The sequence below is a fragment of the Larus michahellis genome, chromosome 1 (assembly GCF_964199755.1).
Source record: "Larus michahellis chromosome 1, bLarMic1.1, whole genome shotgun sequence".
Lineage (NCBI taxonomy): Eukaryota > Metazoa > Chordata > Aves > Charadriiformes > Laridae > Larus > Larus michahellis.
Window position 1 is genome coordinate 66305735 of NC_133896.1, and position 19932 is coordinate 66325666.

General features: G+C 38.3%; 1 protein-coding gene across 11 annotated transcripts in view; it reads left to right on the forward strand.

Moving 5' to 3' along the window:
* CAPRIN2 (caprin family member 2) overlaps window positions 1–19932 on the forward strand; it is a 36971-nt gene that overhangs the window by 3737 nt on the left and 13302 nt on the right. For 6 of the 11 annotated variants that reach the window (XM_074583438.1, XM_074583429.1, XM_074583465.1 and 3 more), the window contains 10 exons: window positions 3515–3601; window positions 6206–6444; window positions 7814–7896; window positions 9850–10014; window positions 10529–10572; window positions 11951–12766; window positions 18019–18150; window positions 18337–18424; window positions 19105–19160; window positions 19801–19911. In XM_074583438.1, the coding sequence (XP_074439539.1) occupies window positions 3515–3601; window positions 6206–6444; window positions 7814–7896; window positions 9850–10014; window positions 10529–10572; window positions 11951–12766; window positions 18019–18150; window positions 18337–18424; window positions 19105–19160; window positions 19801–19911 (1821 nt within the window). Of the gene's footprint in view, window positions 1–3514; window positions 3602–6205; window positions 6445–7813; window positions 7897–9849; window positions 10015–10528; window positions 10573–11950; window positions 12767–13647; window positions 13690–18018; window positions 18151–18336; window positions 18425–19104; window positions 19161–19800; window positions 19912–19932 lie in introns of all 11 variants that reach the window. The other 5 variants (XM_074583412.1, XM_074583420.1, XM_074583456.1 and 2 more) reach the window with 1 other exon arrangement.

Here is a 19932-nt window from a genome sequence, read left to right on the forward strand (position 1 = left end):
TACTTTAACCTTCATGTTGTGTACTGAAGTAATAGAAGGTCTGTGTTTATCTTTGCTCTGAAGACTTTCAGCTTCAGTGCTCCTGTACTTTTATTTCTTGATGAGGTGTCCATATGCAGCTTATCTATATGGCATTGCAGTGTTAGAACCCAAACCTCGAGATTTCTGGGGTAGTTAATTAACACTCATGACTTCTTCACTAACAGGTGTTACTTGAAATTGCCTGTTGGCTGCACAGTGCTGCTGTTTACAAGTAGCTGTTAAAGTATAATTGACAAATGGTCTGTGTTGGTACAAAAGATGCTGGCTTAACTTGCATGAGTTCTAAAGGCTTCCCTAATACAAGAATCTAGCCAAGAGTTAACTGACTTAGTTGTGAATGCTCCCTTGTCCTTCTAGTGCTGCCATTAGATGGCTGGGAGTTGCCAGCACTCTCAAATGATGTTAGAAAAAATGTCTGTTTTGTACCTAAGGTACTAGAGTTTGGAATGCCAGGGAGCAAGATCATTAATAAACAAATGAGATCTGCTTCATGGATCTAGCTTAACTTGCCTGATGTTAAAACAGTGGTTCTGGCTTTTCTTCCACCTTGGACTAGAATGGATTCTAGAACTGAAACCAAGTTTCTATAACATGAAAGCTGTTCCTTCTTGAGTATGTCTGAGTAGCAGTATCACATAATCCAAAGGGTTTACTGCCCTAGTCATCCAGGAGTCCCATTTTTAGAATGTTCTTCACACATGCTAAAGAACAATTGTGTGATAAAGGGCATCAACACTTCAGTGGTAGTGCTGATCCTGCTAATGAACTAGTTGGAGAAATCCTTTATTGACTGTTAGCTTTATCACAGTGCAGCTGTATGAGAACACAAATACTATTTCCTTACTCTGAATAATTTGTAAATGAGAACTAGACATAAATGGGATTACCCTAGTTTTAAGTAGCAAGTTTACCTATTGGAATGAATGATCGTTTAGCACTTAACCACAAAATCTGTAGTCTCTTGCCATCTCAAGTGCAGAAGTAAATTAATTAAATCTGATGATTTGAAGTAGGATGATGACCTATTAATTCCTCTAAACTCAATCTGGAATCAGGTGGGCAACAGCCTTTTGTGTTCAGATCATAGGTGTTAAATACAATCTGTTTTCTTCTGTCACTAACAGTGAGGCTATTGAACAGTATTGTGTGTGAGCTTGATTAGTCTTGAACATGTTTTAAAGCTACTTCAAATTTGACTGTTTCTTTGGTATACACTCTGGAGTGTGAAAAGCTGTTATGTGAAAGTGAAATAAGATGTGGGGAACTAAAGAGGTGAATGATTCTGTAGATGTTTTTCTTGCAAATGCATCCAGCAGCACTAACTTTGGAAAATGCCAATTAACTTGGTTACTGGCTTTCACTATTCCCACCTGAGCTTAACTTTTTAAGTATCAGTATTTTTATCTCAGCTTCTGGGATAGCTCTAAAATGGGGAATTGGATTCAGTCTTGCTAGTGAACTGACAAGTGGTAGTCAAACTGTTCAGATACTATTATAGAAGCATGTATGAACTCAGTATTTAATTTAGTTAAGATCTACACTTCAGTGGTTAAGATACAGAAATACTGCATTTGTACCTTTCAGATGTGAATTCAGATATATGTACAAACACTGGGACCTGGTGACTGCAGCTAGAGCTGAGCTTAATAATTGGGACGCATGCCTAAAGAAACCTAACTGCCTATAATACAGTGGAGCTCTAATGTGACTTGATGTCCTCTATATTTTTCATTGTTTCTCACACAGAGGAAGAAGCGCGCATCTGGTGATGAACTTATTTTGCAAGCAATTTGGATTAAACTGTAATTACTTATGGTATATGCCTGCCAGAGCCACTGTGTGTGCTAGCCTTACTTTAGGAAACATTTGTTTCAAAAATGCGGGGCTTCCAGCAAGTTAAATGTGATCTCTGGCAATATTGTGCTGTTTTGCAAGCTGAGCAGACTTCCCTCAGTACTGTTCCTCCAACATGCTGTTAATGAATGTTAATAGCAGGTGTGACAAAAGAAAGCTATTGCTTTCCTGCAGGCTGAGTTATAGCTTGTCATCAGAGCAGTGGTAACCATTCCTGATGTTTTCAGGAAGGGAGTTTTATTCTTGGATTTGCATGGTTAAAAGCACAATTACTGCAATCTGTCTAGTAAGATGTTGGTGTTAAACTGTGAGTCTTCCTCAAGTGTTAAATGTGTAGGCATTAACGCCTTAGGAATCAATAAGTGCTAAGTGAACTTGCTAATTAGTTCTTAAAAGTTGCTTGACAAATTTTGTAAGGACAACTTAAACTACCAGATGAGTGCTTTACAGTAACTCATGCATGTTGTTGTGCTGAGTAGCATTTAGGCCTAGTAATGTCTAGTATACTACAAATAAGTGAATACAAGTAACTGAACATCAAACCGATAGAACAAATGAACGTGTAACTTGCTTTCCAGTTGCTTAGGAACACATATGGAATTTGCACATGTTCCAAATCTTATTGGGACAGTAGATTAAGCTTTTGTCACTGCACTGATGAAACACTTATCAACACTAACACTACTTTGAAAGAGCTTTATATTAGGCTGACAGGTCCACTCTAGGAAAACTTCTGATATCATCATGTCATGAGCATAAACTAAACTGAGTGTAGAGCACATGTGAACAACTTAAATTAAACTTAACTTGTTACTTCCCAAACATGCCTTATGGTATGAGGATACGGACAGCATCTCTGAACTGCAGCATTTTGCAATCTTTATAGCTGTCAAGGAGACTTATAAAAATGAACTGACTCCTCAGTGGGGGAAAAACTCATGAAAAAAAATAGGGTCTATCAAAATGCAATTAATCTACTGTAAGTAGTCTTTTTTTGAAGACTGGCTGCTAAGACATTGGTTAAAGTCATAAGTGAAGACAGGAACACCGCTTTAGTTGTGGAAACTAGATTTGAAAGACTTTTTTCCTGAAAGTATGACTTGCCTTCTATCTTGTTTTCTTTCTAAAGTTTGTGCAAATTGTCTATAAAGGCATACAGATAAGCATCAAGGTAAAAGATCTGTGCTGAACTTGTCTGTCTCCTGTATTCCTTCTAGGCTTTCATATCAATATCTGATTTTAAGTAGCTGTTTACCTCATTGCTAAGACTTATGGGAACAAAAGGGAAAATGAAATAACTGGTATCCAGGCTTTCCTGTTTCAACACTAGTATACCAAGTATTGCACAAGATGTTGCCTGGAAAGTCTAATACAGACAAACTTGTAGGGTATCTGTGCAGTGGTGTGGCTGGCTTTGTACTGCATCTCAGACAGTCACAGCTCAGTGATAGTCACAACTAAATTTAAAATACTGGTTACATAGTATCTTTAAAGAAGTTAGTTTCAGGGCAGTACATGCTAAATGAATAGTTGTCAATGAGAATTTAAGTACAAGGGGATTGAGGTGCAACCAGTAGCCTTAAGCATGAAAAGTACATTTTTATCTATTCCTTTGTAGGAGGCAGTAGAGAAATATGATGAAGTAGTACACAATTTGGAATTTGCCAAGGAGCTTCAGAAGACTTTTTCAGGACTTAGCCAAGATGTAAGTATAAAATGCTCTTTCCTATATTGTAGGGGTGGGGGTAGCTGCAAAGTTTGTGCTACATTTATATGCCAATACACACAATACTAGGAAGTTTCTTTCTTGGAACATGGAAGAACAACGTGCCTAAACTGTCTGGAGTAGTGGGTAGAGCAAATGTTGACAACTTTGAGTACTACCGGCCTCCACAATATGGTTATTCACTGTGGACCCCTGTAAGAAATTGTGCTTAAGCAAATTGAATCACTGGAACTCAGCTGCATTTAAGATGACTCCAGTTTACTTAAGTTTGAAAGCATTAATGATCTTACTGGTAGATTGTGCCTGAGGTGGGCTCATCCCTTCTATAGCTGTAGACTGGCAGTGGAGCATCCCTACTGGAAAGGACATGCGGGTCCTTGTGGGCAGCAGGGGTAAATTAAGTGTACCCCTGGAGCAGTGAAGGCTAGACTTAGACTGAGGACCAGTACATAAAGGAGAACTGAATATTTGGTACTTGTTAACCAGTTGTGTCTAGTTCTGGTCACTTGGTACACAAAGGCTATAGATAAATTTCAGTGAGTCTAGTGGTGGGCAGCTGTGGGCCGAGACATGTGCCTGCTGAGTAGAGCCTGGAAGAACTGGGCATGTTGAGCCTGGTGAAGTGAAGGCTTGGCAGGAGATGTAGTAAGATGTCGTCAAATACCAAAGAGATTACTGAAAGGATGGAGCCAGTTTTTTTGCTGAGAGATGGGGTAGGAGAAGGAATGATCATAAATTGAAACAGTAGCTTCCAAACTAGATAGGAGGAAAATAGTCATTCTGAGGATAACTCAGCACCAGAGCAGACTGCCTAGAGAAGTAGTAGAATCTCTTCTTGGACCTTTTCAAAGATCTGACTGCACAAAACTCTAAAAAATCTCGTCTTGATTCAGTGTAGCCTTTGTTCTGGAGGCTTGGCTAGATGACATCCCAAGTTTCCTTTCAAACTGAATGTTTTGATGTTTCTAGTGAGGGAAAGTGCTGAGGTTAAATCGCTTTGGTTTCAGTGAGGACCACAGCTCTTAGTAAAATTTTACCGAAGCTTGTGGAGCTTGTCACTTGTTCTGTTGTAGTTGTCTCTAATTATGGCAGTCTCTAAGTGTCTATGTGACAGATGTAGAGCTTTGTTTAGGTCTTTATTCAGGGTTTAAAACACTACATGCATTATTTTCATGTAAGCAAGTGTTTTATCTTTGGAGAAACTTGTCTCTTGGCTCGAGCAAACACTATCCTTATGAGAAGATCTGATCCAAGGTGATGCTTGGGATGCTAAACATAATTAGTCACTGCTGTGGCATTATTTCTCTGCCTCTTCCAAAATGCTGAAGGACTGGTAAAATGGCTTGTCTCAGTGTTGACTGAGACCCAAACAATTTTGCTAGAGAGGATTTTCTTGTATATGTAGTAATTCCAGGTAGTGCAGTAAAACTCTCAAAGGACTATGTGAGCAGAGACTTAGGAGCCTTTTCAGCAGTGTTGCTCCTTTGAGTTCCCACAGTCATTGTATGAACATAAACTACTGTGCTGAATGTCAAAATGTGGCTTGCTTCATATTGCTTTCCTCTGTGTAGCTGTCCATTAAATATCAGAAATGAAGGAATGTGACCCAGTGTATCTTTTGGTAGGTGTTTTTAGTAATCCAGCTTTAACTTCTACCAGTTCATGTTTGTTCTTGAACTTAGGCTATATTTAAAGGCTAACCTAATCCACTTTGTTTTTTCCTTGGCTCTACTTCTACCGGTATGGATTATATGGCCAATACCCATTAGTAGAACACTAGGGGGCATTCTGGCAACAACATCCTTATATCCTTTACAGTGCATTCTAGAAAACTAAATTTTCCTAGACCTTGCAAAGAAACATAAGGTACCCCATATTGAGGCATTTTTAATTCGGTGGTTACTTGGATAGCTTCTGCTGCATAATTCTATTGGTACATTTTGAGAAATTTCTCCTCAAATGCATGGGGGTTCTTTATGTTCTGTGGCTTGTGTTGTTGCTTATTTAATGAGTGCTTTCGTCTTCTGCCAACAGAAATAAGAGTAACTATAGGATTCTGCTGTCTTCTGCCAACAGAAATAAGAGTAACTATAGGATTCTGCCGTATCATTTAAATTGGAGTATTCAAAAGTGAAGAGGCAGTTGTCTCACTAGGAAAAATTTGAGATACCTTCTGCATTATTAGCTTCATGTGATAAATGTTAGAGGTCAGTTAGGCTTGAGTTTGTGCAGTGGTGTTAATTCTATCAATTTCTTATATTCAGTTTTGAAAGCTACTGTTATAAAGTAACAGCAGGCATAATGAGGATCTAAATATCATAAAAGCATACCACAAATGAAGCTACTGGTATCCACTTTGATTAAAAGCTTGATGTGTAGAGAATTAGTGGATAAATAGGGAGCTCTTCCAGAGGAGGAGCTTGAAAGATCTTGGGTATTGGAAGAGAGAATTAGGAACTTGTGTTATCTAACAAAAATTAATAGTTATTTTGATCAATGTATGGTGATCAATACTGAGCTTGGTGTGTTTTATCCTAGAATCCTGTTACTAAACTAAACTGTTGAATTCATGTATTGAAATAGCTGCTGAAAGCACAGAAGAAGGCGCAGCGAAGAGAGAGTCTGTTGAAGCTTGAAGCGGAGAAGAAAAAACTGCGTACAATACTTCAAGTCCAGTATGTGCTGCAGAACTTCACTCAAGAGCATGTTCAAAAAGATTTCAAAGGTGGTGTGAATGGTGCAATATACTTGCCTTCTAAAGAACTAGACTACCTCATAAGATTTGCAAAACTGACATGTCCTGAAAGAAATGAGAACTTGAGGTAAGCTCAAGATTTTCATCTAATTGGTATGCTTCATTCATTACAGTAAGTGTCCTCTGACACTGCCATGTCTTGAAATATGTTTTGGGACATTAATTAAAATTCTGTTCAGTAAACTTGTGTTAGTCTGAGACTAGGAATGTGGCAGATTTACCTCACTCTGAGCATCAAAGGAAAGCTGCAGTAATTACAGCCTCAGTTGCGAGTTACACACAAGCCCTGCTGTCTTATGTCTCCCTGTGGGGTTGAGGGGAGATAGTCCAATACCATTATATCAGAGAGGCTGGTGGTATGTTGCTTCCCTGGGGTCTCACTGTTCATGAAATGGAAAAAGTGTGGTAAACACAGGAGAACTGTGTATCTGGGAAAGATATGCTTCTTCATTCCAAAGGAATGTAAGGTAGTACTCCTGAGGCTCTCCTGCTGTTAGCTTCAAAGTAGCTTTAAAAATTTGACTGAAGTTTTCGATACCTCTGCACTAAATGTTATACATTTTAAGGTAACAGGTTGTCAACAGATGTATGTCAGTACTAATGTGGCATCATGTTTGTACTTTGATGCTTATGTTTAGTATGACAGCCTGTCTGTTTTTAAGATAGTGTAGTAAGAATTGTATTTAAATATTCAAAAAAGCAGTTATGTGGTAAGTTGAAACACCATGGATAAGAGTAATTATTTCCATGTTCAAATATGACTAAGTTCCTAAAACTTGTAATCACTTGTCATATGTTAAACATGCCTAATCTTTGTTCTGAAGTTAACATCTAAAGAACAGCTACTTATAAAAAGCCACACGGAGTCTCTCATCCCAGTGAAATAACTTTTTCTAGCTTATAATTCTCATTGTATTACACTTCCACAAGAAGCATAATCCTTTCCTTTGGGACACTAAATTTCATCATGGTGCACCTTAAAAATAAATCCATTGTCTGGAAGGGGTGGGGTGGATAATGGGTCTATGTCAAAGTTTCTCAATGACTAGTGGAGTGGCAGGAGGTGTTGATGGTTGCCCCTGCACATGTGCATTCAATAAACAAGGTGATCAGCTGATTAAATCGCAATTGTTTCCCTGTCTGGGAATCCTGTCTTGGAATGAAGTCCAGCCATATGGTCTTGTGGGATAATGGTAGGCTCTCTAATCTGTCTTAATTACCAACAAAAGAATTTACATTTGCTTGATTAAATCATCTGCAAACAGATATAGATGAATCACTTTCAGTAGTGGATAATGGATTTAGGATTCACTCTATGTATGCAGTCTTAATGTGGAAGGTTAAACATTAGTCAGTGTCTTAATGAGGGATACTGGGATACTACAAGACTTGATCTTGGCTATGATTCTACCTGGTGAAACTGTCACTTGTTTTAGTGTTGAAGACCAGATGGAACAATCATCTCTTTACTTCTGGGACCTTCTAGAAGGAAGTGAGAAACCTGTGGTTGGAACAACATGTGAGTGTCTCATCCAGAGAAATAACTTATAGATCTGAAATTTGTGTGCCGCTTAAACATCTTACAACAAATTAATATATGTGGACGATACTAAATTAAGCACTCTGAAGTGCTGTAACTCAGTTATCCAAAGATGAACTGCTGTTTGTTCAAAGTTCTGTTTAAGTACAGATAAAGAATGATGCAGTAAGCCTTTACCTGGTAAAAGAAAGCATGTTCTTCTACTGACATACTACACCTTTTGGGGGAATAATGATTGTAGTAATTCAAAAGCTGATGCATGAATACCTTACAGAACTAGCGGTGGGAAGCTTTTTGGGTAGTTATGTGCAAATGGTTAAGACTGGAACAGTGTTCCCAGGCATGAAATGCTTAGTTGAGTATACTGATACATATTACAAAGCTTCAGTGGCCCCAGGCTGAAGGTCCCCCAGACTGAAGATTTTGCCTTGTAGGAATTCCAGGCTCATACCCATTGTCCGACTGCAATGCAGGATACCACACTGAAGAATGATAGTCATAATGGAACTTGCTGTGATCTCTAATCATGCACAGTGCAGTCTTGCTTTGACCTGTTGCAAATGTCCTCCTTTTTCAAGCACAACAAAATTTGTGGGACTCTACATATTTTTTTCCATCTGTGGCTTTTAGTTTCAGAAACCCTGTTTGTGAGCTAACATGTATTCTGTGTTCCTGTTTAGAACTTGCTTGTGAGGAAACTGTCCTTCCTTGGGTTGTAGTGTCTTTCCTATTGCAAACAGACCTTGCTTGTCCCATTTGTTCCAGTCTTGTAATGGCTGTGTGGCAACAATCTTTCATTTGTCATTGACAACAATGTTGTTGAAACTGTTATATGAGAGCACTAATGTACCCTATCTAATTTCCACATACAGATAGTTGAACTGACAACTAAGTCATATAAATCCATGTAGTCCTAGACAAAGTGTATATTGGCCTTGTAGAGTTACAAGCTGGTAACTTTATCCTTTGTATCTGTTGACATGAACTGATAGTTGCCTGGTTATCTTGGACTCCAAATTTCTGTAGCTTTTTGGCTATCATCTAAACTTTTGTGACTATTTTGTTAGTATTTCAATCCCTTTAGTGTCAGTCTTCCATTCTTTTGTGTGCAAGCTAAATGTCAGATAAAGCTATTATGACCTATTAGCATTCATTGCCTTGGAAGGCAATTTTTATATCTGTATTAAATTCTAGCTGCTATTCTTGTTTATATGGTTGTCACTGGTAGGAATGATCTTTCACTGAATATTCTTCCTGTTCTCAAGGCTGCCTCGTCTCTAGCTCCTCTGAAACAATTTCTAGTATCACTGCTACTTCTAAGGTCTTACTCTCCACTCCAAGCTGCTGTCTCTTTTTTCACATGAAGGAAACCGGACAATGCTCATTGGAAAGAGTACACAGTTACGGTTTTCTTCAACTATGTAAACTCTGACTTTTCTCCAAAACTTTAGAGGAAAGTTCAGTCTGGAACAGTCTCTTGCTTTCTTTCCCCCACTTGTTTTTGCTGTTAACTTTTCCTTCTGAGACTTACCGTCCTCTCACGGAGAAGAGGGTCTTGTAGGGCAGTTCTATAATGACTTTGTTTCGCTTTACCTAAGCTACAGTCTGCACAACATGTTTTTAGTATCAGTGCTGGCTAGTTTATAAGGGTAAACAAGTCCCTTTTGAAGCATGTGGGAGACCAGGTGGCTCAGTGTTTAGCTGCAGTCTTACCTTTGGATTGTGAAGATGTTTTCAGCTGTAATATATAAGGCAGTTTAACAAATACTTTCTTTTACTAAAGCATTTTATTGCTGTAACTCAGTACAATGTGTGAACTTGGAGAAGCTGCAATTTATATAACAGGAGGAAGTAAGGAGTGTTGAACTGTAGTCTGAATACTCCTTAAATTCAAATTTTCATGTCTTAACTTCATGGATATTTACTCTTCAGATAAACACATGAAGGACCTGTTATCCAAACTTCTAGACTCCGGCTACTTTGAAAGTATTCCGACTCCTCGCACCACTGTGCCAGTAAAAGAATTGGAAGAAGAAGTAAATAGAAAACCTGAGAGAACAAGACAGATGTCAAAAGGAGAGTCTGTCAAAGAACCAGGTGGAATATTACAGGGTTCAATTTCTGTAGCATAATGTTGGGATAAACTTGAACTGAGCATTGACTTTGTGTAGTTTCATGCTAAATCTAATCCTGTGCTGTAGCTTACTTGCAATGTAGTAACTAAAATGGAACCTGCAAGGCTTTCAGCCCTGTTCTGGCTAATATTGTAGAAAAAATCTAATTCATAGCAATAGGATGTTTTTGCCTTCTGAGCAAGCCTCCATGTTGAAGATGTAAGAATTGTCCAGTGTAGGGAGATGTTACATATTACAATAACCAAATTATGGATAAAACAAAATGTTTCATGCTTAACTTTAAATGTCTCCAAATGTAAAACCGAATCAGAAAATAAAAGCTTGTCTAAAAATAGCATGTTGAATGACAAGCTGAGCTTTCAGTATATCTGGTTTAGCAATTGGCACTCCTAATTAAATATGATGAAAGACTTGCTACTGTTTGGTCTGCCTTTCTGCATTTGATCAGTTGAAACAAATGAACATCCTTTCTCTAGAATCCATTATGGAGCTTATGAAGTCTGAAATACAGCCACAGGAGGTAAGATACTCCACTGCTAATTGCTTTTCTTTAGTATTGTGATTTATCAGAAACATAACTGCCCTTCTGCAGCCCTTTTTTTTTTTTAAACTTAGAAAGGGAGTCTGAACAGCAACTTAAATGTTGCTTTATGTCGGAAGCATTAAAGACTTGGTTGTGTTTCTATTTCTAACCCCAAATTTATGGCTTCTCTGGAGTATTTTGGGATAAATGGTGCAGGTTTACATGAAGCAGTATAGTACTTTAATGCTCTGGCACTTTTCTGAATAAACCAAAGCATCAGCCTTTAGAGTGGAAATGCTGATCTTGTGTACTACAGGATAGAGAAAATACACATCTACTAAACTTGTCTCTAAAAGCTAAGCTTATTGCAGTAGAATTGATATCGGTGGGGTTGAGAATGATGTAGGTCTTGCTCTGATTTGTCAGAAAAGTAGGGATCCCAAGACAGACTTGTGTGCACAGGCGTGCGTAGACCTGTTTCAACAGCCCTTCAGACTCATGAGTTAAATACTCAAGCTTCAACTGACGGTAGCATAAAACCAACTAAACTTGGTTCAAAAGGTGACGAGGGGTGTCCTTCTGTAAGTGGAAATACTGTCTCTTAAATTGCTGAATCCCTATTTCCCAGGTATCCCACTAGAGGGTGTAGTCTAGAACAAGTTCTTGTAACCTATTGGTAACACTTACCTGACTAAAGCTCTTCTGGTGATCTGTCAGGGAAAAAATAATCTCAGCCAGTGAGCCCTGTACATTCTTTGCTTCATATACATGCTTCCTGTTTATGACAAAGTAGTAACTCAGGAAAACTTCATTGAACTCTCAGTGACAGTAATCACAGCCTGGACTTGGAGAAGTCCACTGGTACTAAATCTGAGAACCTGACTTAGTATTTGCACTCTAAGAATGACAGTTATACTTGGTTATTGGAGCTTCAAAGGGTCAAAGATTTAGGGTTAGACTGTGCTGCTACACTTAGCAGAATGTCTGCTAATATAGTACCACAGCATTTTAGATGCTTAGGAGGAGAGCTACCTTTATAAAAATCACAACTGCACTTGACATTGTCACTGCCTAGGGAACATCAGTTAGCATTGAGGGTAAGGGTAATAGATAGATTTACCCAGCTGAAGTATGCTTCACTGGTGCTGTTCAGGACTGTTTCATGCTTCTCTGTGGCATGCCAAGCAAAGCTAGTCTGTAGTGTTGTAGGATAAAGCCGTGGCTGTCCACATACTTACTATGGCTAGTGTTTAAACTGTCTAGGCTCTGTTTTTAGTCAGAAATTTTCAGTAGCTGGGTGACCTAACTTAACTGACCTGAACTGTAGTAGCAAAATGTTTTCTTGGGAGCCATTAAGTTTCTTTGGTCTATATAGTTTCTCAACAGGCGTTATTTGCCTGAAGCAGAATACTCTGTCAAGAAGAAGCCAGAAGAGCCCAAATCTTGGGAAGCTGAGTGTGCTAGAAAACAAGATCCTCCAAAGTCCTGGGAAATGCTTGTTAACATTGAAGAGCAGAAACAAGAGACCTTAAAGCCTTGGGAAGCTCGTGTTAGGCAGCAAGAACCAAAAAGACCAGATTCTCCAAAGCCTTGGGAAGCTCGTGTTAAAGAGGAGGAACAGAAGCATGAGTCTACAAAGGCCTGGGAGACCCGTGTTGAGGAGGAAGAACAGAAGAAGCAAGAGGCTCCAAAGGCCTGGGCAGCACGTGTCCGAGAGGAGCAGGAGGCCCCCAAACCTTGGGTAGCAAAGGTTAGGGAAGAGCAGGACCAGAAGAAACAGGAATCGCCTAAGCCATGGGTAGCGAAAGTTAGGGAAGAGCAGGAACAGAAAAAGCAGGAGTCCCCAAAACCTTGGGTAACCAAAGTTAAGGAAGAACCAGAACAAAAGCAGGAATCTCCAAAGCCTTGGGTAACCCAAACTAGGGAGCAACCAGAACAAAAGAAGCCAGAGCCTGTGAAAACATGGGAAATGCCTGTTAGGGAAGAGCCAGAGCAAAAGAAGCAGGAGCCTGTGAAGGCTTGGGCTGCACATGTTAGGGAGGAGCCAGAACAAAAGAAGCAGGAGACTCGAGAGGCTTGGGGAAAAGCTGACAGGCAGCAGCAAGTGTCATCACAGCAGTTACAGAACCCTCCGAAGTCCTGGGGAGCTGCAAGTGTTGGGCCAAAGAAGTTTGATATGGAACCCAAAGAAGTGAGTTGGCATATGTAGTATTACCTGTCATAAGCTTTTCACATAGTGTATTGGACTAAAGCTACCTATTAGCAGAGGCTTTATAAGGTGCATTTTGTAGGCCTGTATTTAGACTCCTATTTTGCTTTTGGGGGAAATAGTTCTGGCAATTAAATTTTACATATGAATAGCAAGATGGACTGCTTTGCTTTTTACATCAACACAGTATTGCTGTGTTGGAGCCTTGAATAACTGCTTTATGCATAAGACAGAAGAATTAACTTAGTTCATGCCCAGCTATTGGCTCTGCCCACTGTTATCAGTACAAAGCAGGTATGACTCATCCAGGGATCAAATACTTTGTCTGTGGCTGCATGCAAATAGCACTTCAGTAATTTTTTTAGGCTTTTGATTAAAATGGCTGCTGATTCAAGAGAGATCTAACATCTAGATCAAGCAATACCAACTGTACAGGGGCTTAAACATGTATTTCCAGATGAATGCATAAGCCATACCGCTGTCCTGGAGAGTCTAACAATAGCATAGTTTGTTTTAGAAATGTAAAATGAAAGTTATTGCAGGGCTTACAGCTGAGCAGGCTGCTAGCCTGCTTTCTTTCTCACCTGTGCTTGGGTAGTAACAATTCTGATACTGTGAAAATAAGCAGGATAGTAGGCAAAGCAGTTATGTCATTAAGAGCAGTATTTAATTTAGAGTTAGACTTCAGGAAGAAAATCGAGGGAATTGAACAATTTTGTTGTACACAATGCTGTTAGCACTACTACCTTGTTTCTGCAAGAAAGCAGAAATCAATTCATTCTGTATTACTCATAGCAAATGATGAAGCTAAAATCTTGTCAGTAAACTTGGCATAACTGAAAAATGGATGTTTTTGTGCCTAGAGGCGGGAGCGCAAACAGAAGGTTGAACATGAAACTAAAAGAGTAGGTAACATGCAGCACTGGGTAACAATGGGATTAAGGTGTTCCAGCTTGATTCACCTTTACACTCAAGCTGAGTAGAATCTTGTGTCCACTGGTGGTGGTACAGGTACAAAACCTGGTTGCCTCACTAAGTAGCTCTGAGCACAAGTAAGGTGTTGTGCACCCAACTATGCATAGTATTACTGTAACTGAAATTGTCATCATACTGGAATAGTCTCAAGCACTTTAAGATGCCTTGGAATTTCTGGTGTCAGATTAGCTTAAATGCAAGATGCTTCCTAATGAAATGAGTCTCTTATTTTTGTATAGGATGGAAAGACGCATGGTTTAAGTGGTGGGCAAAACTTTGCAGTAAGGAAAAAGGAGGGTCTTCAGTCAGTTGGGGAAACTTGCTAACTGCCTAGGGATCTTCATAGTAATATGCAAGTCAGTCAAATTAAACTAAATGGAATGTTGGAATGTAAGGCTACTTAAGATGGATTACTGAATTAAGTTAAGCATATTTTTAAAATATTCAAACTTTGATTTGCATAGTAGACCACAGTGAAATACCAGCTGGCTATATATTTGTTTAGTAGCTACTGACCAATCCTAATATCAAAAGAATATTGAATGAGTAAAAATAGTGTATTTTCAACCTATCTATCTTCCACAACCACTTTTTAGAAAATAAATGTCTAATTTGACTTGTGCATATAAAGAACAATTAAAATAATATTTTAGACTTTTTGGATAATGAAACCTCTCTTGCTGTTTATATGAAGAGGAGGCAATGCACTGCTATAGCTGGATGCATTTCACTCCCAGGGAGAACCTAAAATAACCTTGTGCAGGGATCTAGGCATGGTAAATAAAAGGCTTATGTCACTGCTGCTGCTTTCTGGAGATGAAATTAACCTTTCTTTACTCCCTGCAATAACTGTTACAGCTCTGAGACATCTTTTAATAAACTGCTAGGTTTTGAGATCTTAAATATGCTTATTTAACTTAATGTACTATGAGGTACAATACCTAAGAAGTTGGGCCTAAGGCAGCAGAGTGAGCTGATGTACAGCCCTGTTAAACTGTTACTCTATTTAAATGGTTGTACAACCTGTGGACCAGCAAATTTGGTTAGAGCTGAATTTGTAGCCTGCTGTGTGAAAGCAAAACAGTTTGTCCCTTGCTGTCATCCAGTGCCATTTAATTCATACCTGCTGTGAATGCTGCTCTGAGTAGAAAGCAAATGTTAACTGTATATCTACATGGCACAGCTGGCAATCACTGTTGTGATTACAGTTTAGGTATTACCATTCCAGCTCACTTAGTATTCCACAGCTAAAAAAAACCTGAAGAGGAATTGAGGTCCTGTATCATAGGATGGGGTTTTACTATTTGTGGTGGTTGAAATGTATGTTAGTGTTATGTATAAGTAGACCTTCAGTCTCTAAAAAAAAAAAAAAAATATAAATCGAGCTTTAACAGGAATACCTAGTATGTTAACACTTTGACTAGTAAAATTCCAAAGTGGTCAGAGTGCCCTTTGGCTTATTGGCAATGGTTTAACAGGTCCTAAAACAAATTCTAGGTTTTTCAGCTCCATTTTTAGTCAGGTTTTTTGGTTATATGTCAAAACAGTTTTTCTTGAATGTATAAGTAATGTTGACGTTAGGTTTCAGAAACATTAAGACAAATTAGACCCTAAACTTATCAGTACTGTGTAAAATGAATGTGAATGTTGTTTGAACCATAGTGTTAAGTGATGTCAGCATGTGTAAGTCTGATGTGAGCTGGCCTAACAAGTGACTAAACTCACAATCTGCTACCAGCTTGTAGTGACTTCCAGAAATGTATCTGACTGTAGGCTAGAAAGAGAACTTGCTTTAAAACCATCTTAAGGATATCAAGTTCCTGCTCTTTTTCAAAGCATCTATTTTGTAAAGGCATAAAACCTGACATACTTTAACTTTCTGATGCTTTTTTGTGTATGCGCTGTATTACACTTAAATATTCTCATTTTGAACACTAAAGTACCAGCAAAACAGCAAATCAATGTGAGATAACTTCACTGTAGCTGCTTCTGGCTGGTGTATTTTAATATTTGCAGGAACTAGAAAATAACTTCTACAGAATGGAGAGTCTTAATGTTTTAATCTCGGCTTAAAGCCCTAATATCGCATATGTAACCCTGTATGCTTGGTCTTCTAGTTAAAGAATGCTACCAGCATAATGAATGGAGCATGAGCTGGGGAAGGAGATGAAGACTAATAAGTTGTAAAAGCATACAGAAGATTGTATCATCTTTGCAACTACAAGTGAAACACTGCAGTCTCTTCTGCTTCCATGCTTTTGGGGCTGTTTTTACTTGTTTTTGTTTAATGTACAAGTCTAACTTATGTAGCTAGTGGACAATAGCTTTGGACACTGCCAGACTTGACCTGGTTAGGTGACTTAAAGGTGAAAAGCTTCTGTTATCCATTTTCAAACATTTAGAACCAGTTTTGTTGTGTCTAAACTGTAGTGAGGAGGAAGAGGGTAATAGAAGCATTAATCAGTTTGACCCATAATGGATTTACCATGACAGCAAGTGTTTTAAGATTGTCTGCTTGTGAAGGCTAATAAAGTGATGGACAGGAAGATTCATATTCCTAGTAAATTAATCTAAACTTGCTCAGATTTAACTTTATTCAACTGTATCTTTTGTCCTACAGTTAGATCCTTAATAGCTTTAGTTCCTGTTCATTTTTGGAAACAATACAGCAATATAAACTTGCGTAGTGAGTAGCTAAAGGTAGTGCTTGCGCATCAGAAATTCCAATTAAGATTGAGTAGTAAAAAGATGCACTCTTCTATATAGTAATAAATATATAAAATAAATATATAAATATAGTAATAGAATAAAATAAAACTTCTTACAGCTCAACAAGTAGCTGTTGTGTGGGACACATAGATATTAGAAATGGAGTCCTCCAGACTTAATGTATGTACATGGATTATGCTTTGTGAGGCTCACTAAACCCTGCGAGCTTCTTCCTTGTGCATGCTTTTGGAATCTCTGCAAATGCTAATGATAAGGTTCAGAGATAACTGTTGAAGAGTATTTTGGCTTCTTGTCCTAAAATTGGACAAAGAGCATTTCATCAATTTGTTTTGAATGTAGTGTGACAATTAAATGTCATGACACCTATACCCCTCTGCCATATCATCTTCTACTGTCTTCATATAAATACTCAGCTATGTTGCTATACGATATATTGAAGTAGTAACCTTCTATTAGAATGACAGATGTTTGTACTCTAGGAAAGTAAAGGCTTTCACATGTTTCTCTGTCTCAAAATTTGGGCCAGTTGAAATAATGCAACTACTTAATGTCTTCAGATCTGCCTCCCTCTAGCTGTGTAGACAAACATAAGAGCAGCAAAGCTTTAGAGAAGCACTAAAAATTATGGTTTAAAAATACTTATAACAAGCCTACTCTTTCCCCAAGTTGCTTTCAAAAGACATTAGACTATCTAGACAGTCTTAGTATTATTGTCACTCTGTAAATAGCAGGGCTTCTGCTCTTTAAATAGTTTACTATCATGAATTTTCTGATACCTTAGATCTGCCTATTCTCTAATAAAATATTTTCCTCTTTTAAAGTTAAGCGAGAAACCAGTTCAGGTGAACTCTAATGGACCATCTGAAACAACAAGGAGCAATAAGGCCCTGCAGAAGTCTTTAGCTACAAAGTTAGGCTCCCATGTGGGAGCACAGGTGTATTTTCCATGACAAACTTGAAAAGTTCAATGTAATACTTTCTGCAGGAGCTGGTGCGTTGAGAGTATCTGGTGCGTTGAGAGTATCTGGCTTGTTATTGGAAGCACTTTGGTCTAATCCTGAGTAACCTACTTGCAATGTATCTCTCGGGTGCAGTTTCTTCAGAATGTCTGGAAATGACATCCTAAAAGATCTGTACTTCCTAGCATTGGCTCTACTGGGAGGAAGTATGTTTTAAATCTTGAGTGATGCAGCTTTGATTTTTAAGTTTGTTCTGCCCTTCAGCTTAAATATATGGGTTTCCTTAGATGGAGGTGCCTAATTTTGCACTAAATGCAGGCAACTTATTGTCTTCTGTACAGATGACTGTAAGAAACAGAATGAAACGAATTAATTTGGTGGCTTAACTAGTTGTGGCAACAGGATGCTGACTTTTTTAACAAAGTGAAATCTTGATTTAGGAAATACCAATAACAGCACAGAATTCTTTGGCCCTTGGTGTCTGACACCTATAGGTTTCTCTGGAAGTATGTTGGATAAGGCAGTGTGTTTGCTTCCAGTATTAGATTTAATATCTTTTCTCCTTATTAGGTGCCTAAACCTGTACATCAGCCAGCTGCAGAATTTTGCTCTACTTCAACTCTTCCAAAAGATCCAGTATTGAGAAGGGAAAAACTTCAGGATCTGATGACTCAGATTCAAGGGACTTACAACTTCATGCAAGTATGTTTCTCTGCTGTTGTATCACAAAGCTCCAATTCCTACTGGGTTAGGGAAAACAGTGCTGACAATGAATGTTTGCAATGAATGAATCTGTCTCTAGCTAACAGCAACTTGTCAATTGAGAATGTTTCATTTTTATCTAGAGTTTAATTTTTTTCTCTTAACCGATGATCGTTTTTCCAAAAGGAGTCCATTCTGGATTTTGATAAAGCTTCACCAAGTGCCATTGGTTCATCCCAACCACCTTCAGTTACTCCAGCAAGTAGTCCTGTAGGTAGGTAATACTGTAAGTGTAAATTGTATGTAAGATCTTGTAAACACTAACAAGGTCTGCTTGGGCTGTAGATCAGTAGGCCTGGTGAAGACACCTTGTCTAATTAAAGAATAGTAATGTCTGATTAAAAAAAATTGCAGCTTGAGCCACTCACCTGCTTATTTGTTGCTGGAGGTGGCTTAATTTGCTGCATCTGCCTGGAAATGGAATGCTTTGTAATAATCACTGACTGGCATATGCACCTGAACCCAGCTGCAGAACTGACATGCTGCATCTGTGTAACAAATTTGTCTAGATGTATATAGACAAGTATATAAACACATGAATGAGCTCAGGATAAAGAGCAATTATCTAGCTACACTTAAAAAAAAAAATTGAACTTTCTACAATGGTCCATGTTAAGAAACTGGGTGGCTCTTGGATTGTAAAACACAATTACCCAGTTTATTAAATACTTAATTGCTTTTTTATCTGGAAAGTAAGTATCTCTATAGTGATAGAAATATTTTTATAATTGAATACCTATCCTCTTTTACAAAAAACATTTTATTTGCAGTGCTCACTAAAAATAGCGTGCATCTTCATATAACAAGTTTTCAAAAAGTAGAAGTGCACACTGAAACTACATGTAGTGTTTGAATTTAAAAGTAAATGTTGCTTAACATATTCTTTTTTTACAGCTTCAAAAGAAAAGAAACTGTCAAGTCAGAGTGATTTTCTTCAACAGCCCCTTCAAGTAAGTTGAAGTTAGGACAGAAGAAGCAGAGCTGTAGCCAAAGAATGATGTAGAGGTTATTCACTGGAATAGACTTAGTACTTTAATTGTTTTTCTCGTTGTCTGTAGTTTTGTAATAAACTTCATATAACTTAGTAGCTTGCACACTTAAGATCACTCATGCTGACAAAGTTGGCTGCTCTTATGCCTAAAAAAGCAGCGACAAATGTTTGAAGTTTCTTGAAGTAAAACAGCATGTCGAAGACATGCTGAAATAGTTTGAATATTTAACCCACAGATTTGAGACATAGCTAAGTTGTGTGCAGGAGAACATGCTGCTTCTTTCCTAGGCAGTGCATGTCTTCAACTTTGAGACCCTCACTCATGCTGAAGATACAGTGTCTCCAAGCTTTGACAGCCATGGTTAAGTGAACCTTAAATTCACTTAACTGTGCTTGCATTGTCTTGCTACTTTGGTTTTTAAATGGGTTTCCTCACCACTAATGAGAATTCCTAAGAAACTTTGACTAACTGGTCAAAGCACTTCAGCTCCTGCCTCGTTCTGAGGTTTACTTGGAAATGCCCAGAGTGTGAGTTTCAGTGAAACCAAACATTTAAGATAAACTTTCAAAACCTTATCTCAGCTTTCTCTTCTTGCAAGGCTGCTTCATCATCCATGACACTGCATGGTTCAAATACTTCCCTAGCATCTGCTGATCAGACTCTTTCTGGCTCTGAAACTGAAGACTTGGTGACACCACAGGCACCACAGGTAATATACCCCGGAGTTCAT